At 38.8% G+C, this 4,135-nt stretch overlaps 1 protein-coding gene across 1 annotated transcript; it reads right to left on the bottom strand.

Moving 5' to 3' along the window:
• Nucleotides 1–789: 789 nt before the first annotated feature.
• Nucleotides 790–3,702, bottom strand: LOC103514268. The gene is made up of 2 exons (XM_026827291.1): nt 3,035–3,702; nt 790–1,149 (listed from the first exon to the last, which is right to left on the bottom strand). The coding sequence occupies exons 1-2, from the start codon at nt 3,278–3,280 to the stop codon at nt 799–801; spliced, it is 597 nt and encodes a 198-aa protein (XP_026683092.1). The 5' UTR covers nt 3,281–3,702; the 3' UTR covers nt 790–798.
• Nucleotides 3,703–4,135: the final 433 nt, after the last annotated feature.

Below are 4,135 nucleotides of genomic sequence, written 5' to 3'. Positions count from 1 at the left end.
CAGTGGCGAATCTTTTCCTGTATGTGCATTGAATATTTCGGATTCTGAAGAAGATTCCTGGTATTCCCGTAAGCTGTTGGCTGTCACTGAACATCCTGAACGCCATGCCATTGGGACCAACCTCAGTGGTGTAGTGGTTAGCGCGGTGGACTCTGGATCTGGAAGTTGGTGGTTCGAGTGATCGGGTCCAAGTTAGGTCGTAAAATTTAGCGTAGTGTATTAAGCAGGGAACGACATTTGTGACAAGCATTTATGTATTAAGGGGGTTACACATCTATCCGGTGGGGCACGACGTGCAGATTTGCCTGGAACAAACCTCGCACGAAGCTTGCAAATCGTGCAAAGCACGATTTTGTTGTGTCCGTTTTTGTTTTGAAAAAGTTAGTTAGGCCTAAACTGAGAAAGGTTACGGAAGCTTCCCAGAATTTAGCACAAAATCTAGTGATGTCAAGTATTTTGAATACCTTTATTTAGCCTTTTATTCATAATTTGTAGTATTTGTCTTTTGTGTAACATTTACTTGTTTCGTGTACCAAATAAAATCCTCTAATCTGATAAACTGTAAGTACTCTGGTCTACGCCGTTTTATTACTCGCCGAGGCAGGCTCAGATGTTATTCCCAGCATTACAAGCTGATCGGCTATGGTAATGGTTATTATGGGGCTGCATCGTGACTTGATTCCGATGTATAGTACGGTGTAGCTGATGCGCTCCTGTCCGATTGGAATGGCGTCATTGATACCACTCCAATGCAAAACTGTAGAAACAATATCCTATCTCACCTCGTCCGAGCTCATCTCAGCCCTGTTCATAAACACAGCCTGATTCCGATGTATAGTACGGTGTAGCTGATGCGCTCCTGTCCGATTGGAATGGCGTAATTGAAAAAGTAGAACTTGTTGTCAATTTATTAAGAACACCAGCCATCAGCACTTGCCCAATTAGAGATTCCGCGAGAAGAGCTTGGGTTGAGTCCATTTTTCTGAGCTTGGCGGTTACATTCCCACCAATCATATCATATTCATCTTGATCCTTTTCTAGAAATTTCATAGCCTTCTCCAGAATTTGAGAGGTTGCATTGCCGTCACCACTTGGCCTGGATCTCTTTCTGGGATTTGTAGGAGGAATGATAACATTTGCGTCAATGGTCTGAAACAAAAAAGAAATGATAATTTTTAAGCAAATGAAATAAAATTTAGATAGTAACCCAATAGATAGAGGAATTTAACAATGGCTTACCTTGCCATAATTAGAACAAGCGATTCTGAAACAAAAAAGAAATGATAATTTTTAAGCAAATGAAATAAAATTTAGATAGTAACCCAATAGATAGAGGAATTTAACAATGGCTCACCTTGCAATAATTAGAACAAGCGATTTTTTTTCATAGGATCGTTAGGTCATACTAAAATCGAGACCTCGAGAGTTGAGGGGAGAACTTTTGTCGGCGGAAAAACCGCCAGAATACGGCCGAAATTTCGCACTTTTTTCAGTTTTTCGCTTATAACTCCTAAACCGTGCGTCCTACGCAATTTTTGTGAACACCAATATTAAAGTACACAAAATTTCCTACATTATAGTGCTGTTACAGCAGCCTGTAGGTCAAGTAGGTGACCGAAAAATGGTCGGAAATTTTTTTTCAAAGTCAGACAATTTTCCCAGCCAGGATTGTTAGGTATACTGAGGTGAGTGTGGGATTAAATTTGCGATTTTTTTTTCATAGGATCGTTAGGTATGGTGGGGGAAGTGTCATACTAAAATCGAGACCTCGAGAGTTGAGGGGAGAACTTTTGTCGGCGGAAAAACCGCCAGAAAACGGCCGAAATTTCGCACTTTTTTCAGTTTTTCGCTTATAACTCCTAAACCGTGCGTCCTACGTCCTACGCAATTTTTGTGAACACCAATATTTAAAGTACACAAAATTTCCTACATTATAGTGGAACATCTCTTGGATACCTGGTGGAAAAATTGAGAGAAAATTAATAATGAAATATATTTTGATCAGGAGAATGAATCCATTTGCACTCATTTCAACAGGTTACTTTTTGGCGTGCTCGTGTTACACCAGCACCTATAAATCAAATAACTAAATGCCGTTTCTCTGTTATTATATCACAACTTTGGTGCTCACTGCAGCATAGTAGAATTTTCTAAATATCTCAATAATCCAGCTCCCAATGTTTACCTACCATGCTGGCACCGGTCGCTATGCGCATTTAAATTATAAATTTTCGACCTCGAAATCCCAGGGGATAACTTTGGGGGGGGGGGAACCTTGAAAAAAGTGCATACTTTTGGCACTTTTTTCAGTTATCCGCCTATAACTCCTCAACCACGCCCTTAATGTAAAAAGTAAAAACATACGTTGAGAAAATTTCCTACAAAATCAAGTGGTCACAAAGGATTTTACGTAAAGCGAACCTTTTCAAATTGACCATTGAACTTGAAAGTTTTTTCAAGATACCCTATAATGTGCACAGTAACAAAGGTAGGCGAATAGATATCGGACAAACAAAAATTAGGGTAAACGATTTTATTTTCTGAGATTGTCAGGTAACATGAGGTGATTGTAAAAACAAATTTGAGACCTCCAAATCTGAGGGTAGAACTCTTGGTGGCCAAAAAAACCGCCGAAATACGGCCGAAAATTGTTTTTTTGGCGGTTTTTCGGCCACCAAAAGTTCTCCCCTCAGATTTGGAGGTCTCAAATTTGTTTTTACCATCACCTTATGGTGCCTGACAATCTCAAAGAATAAAATTACTCTAATTTTTGTTTGTCCGATATCTATTCGCCTACCTTTGTTACTGTGCACATTTTAGGGTATCTTGAAAAAACTTATCAAGTTCAATGGTTAATTTGAAAAGGTTCGCTTTACGTAAAATCCTTTGTGACCACTTGGTTTTGTAGGAAATTTTCTCAACTTTAAACGTACGTTGATTTTTTTATTTTCTTTTACTGTTTCAATTAGAACATAAATAAGGAAAGTAAAAATGTACCTACCTATGAAAAATAAACTCTGTGTTTTATAATTACCTCTTCTTCAAGTAACTCCACATCTATTTCCTCATCATTTCTGTCGACACTTGGTGGCGCATCCGACTCCAATGCTTGAGTTGGGGGGTCTAGAGTTGAAATGGATGAACGAACCTCCTCCTCGTCCGCCAAGAAGTCAAGCAGGTGGTAATACCACAGTTTTGGAATGTACACCCCCTCTGTAGAACTTCCTGTTCCTTTAGAAGCTTTTACTTTCTTCTTTTCTCTTCTGTAGCTACCTCTCATGGTGTCTATTTTTTTCTTTACATATGCAGAATCACATTCCGGAATATGTGTTTTAGTAAATTCAAGTAACACATTATATGCAAGGTTTCGCTTATCTATATTCGAATGATCTTTGCACTTTACGCGCCACAAACACGGTTGCTACCTATATAGATCAATGAAAGATGGCAAAAAACTTCGTGAAAAAAAATTATCAGACATTTTGACAAAATATTCATTAATAAAAACTGGGAAAAAGTACACTGGCACGATGTCCTTTCGTGCTAAAATCAAAACTGATTGGATTTTTTTTCCAGTACCTACTTCGTGCGAGGCTTCATGCAGACAAATCGTGCCATTTAGCACGATCGTGCCTTCACTCTTGCACGACGGACAGGTATTTGGCACGAACCGGCATGCACGAACCGGCTTGCAGGATAGATGTGTAGTCCCCTTTAGTATAAACAGTGCTTTATTTTATTTATATTTTTTAACAGTAGGTACAATAGTGATAAATACCTACAATAATATCCGTAAGGGAGTGCCTACCTAGGGTAAGTGTACCATTTATTGGCCCACCTAAAAAACGTACCATTTATTGGCCCACCTGTGGGTCTACGCTCATAAGTCTGAACTGGACGAACTTTTTCAAGATCCAATTTTATCAAAAGAAAGGGCTTAAAGAATGCTATCGAACCAGTGGTATTCCAAAATTGTACTCATAAAAACATCCGTTTTGGGATCCCCTGATGTCAAAAAAGTGATTTTTAGCCCATGGTCTGTACGTATGTATGTATGTGTGTACCACAGGTTTAAATGGGAAAATATGGTATACAAAATATCTCAAGAACGGTTTGTCCTAGAGCGATGAAATTT

This window comes from Diaphorina citri, unplaced genomic scaffold, assembly GCF_000475195.1.
Source record: "Diaphorina citri unplaced genomic scaffold, Diaci psyllid genome assembly version 1.1 scaffold1112, whole genome shotgun sequence".
Lineage (NCBI taxonomy): Eukaryota > Metazoa > Arthropoda > Insecta > Hemiptera > Psyllidae > Diaphorina > Diaphorina citri.
Note: the sequence above shows the minus strand (reverse complement) of the source record. Positions and strands in the feature narration are given on the sequence as shown.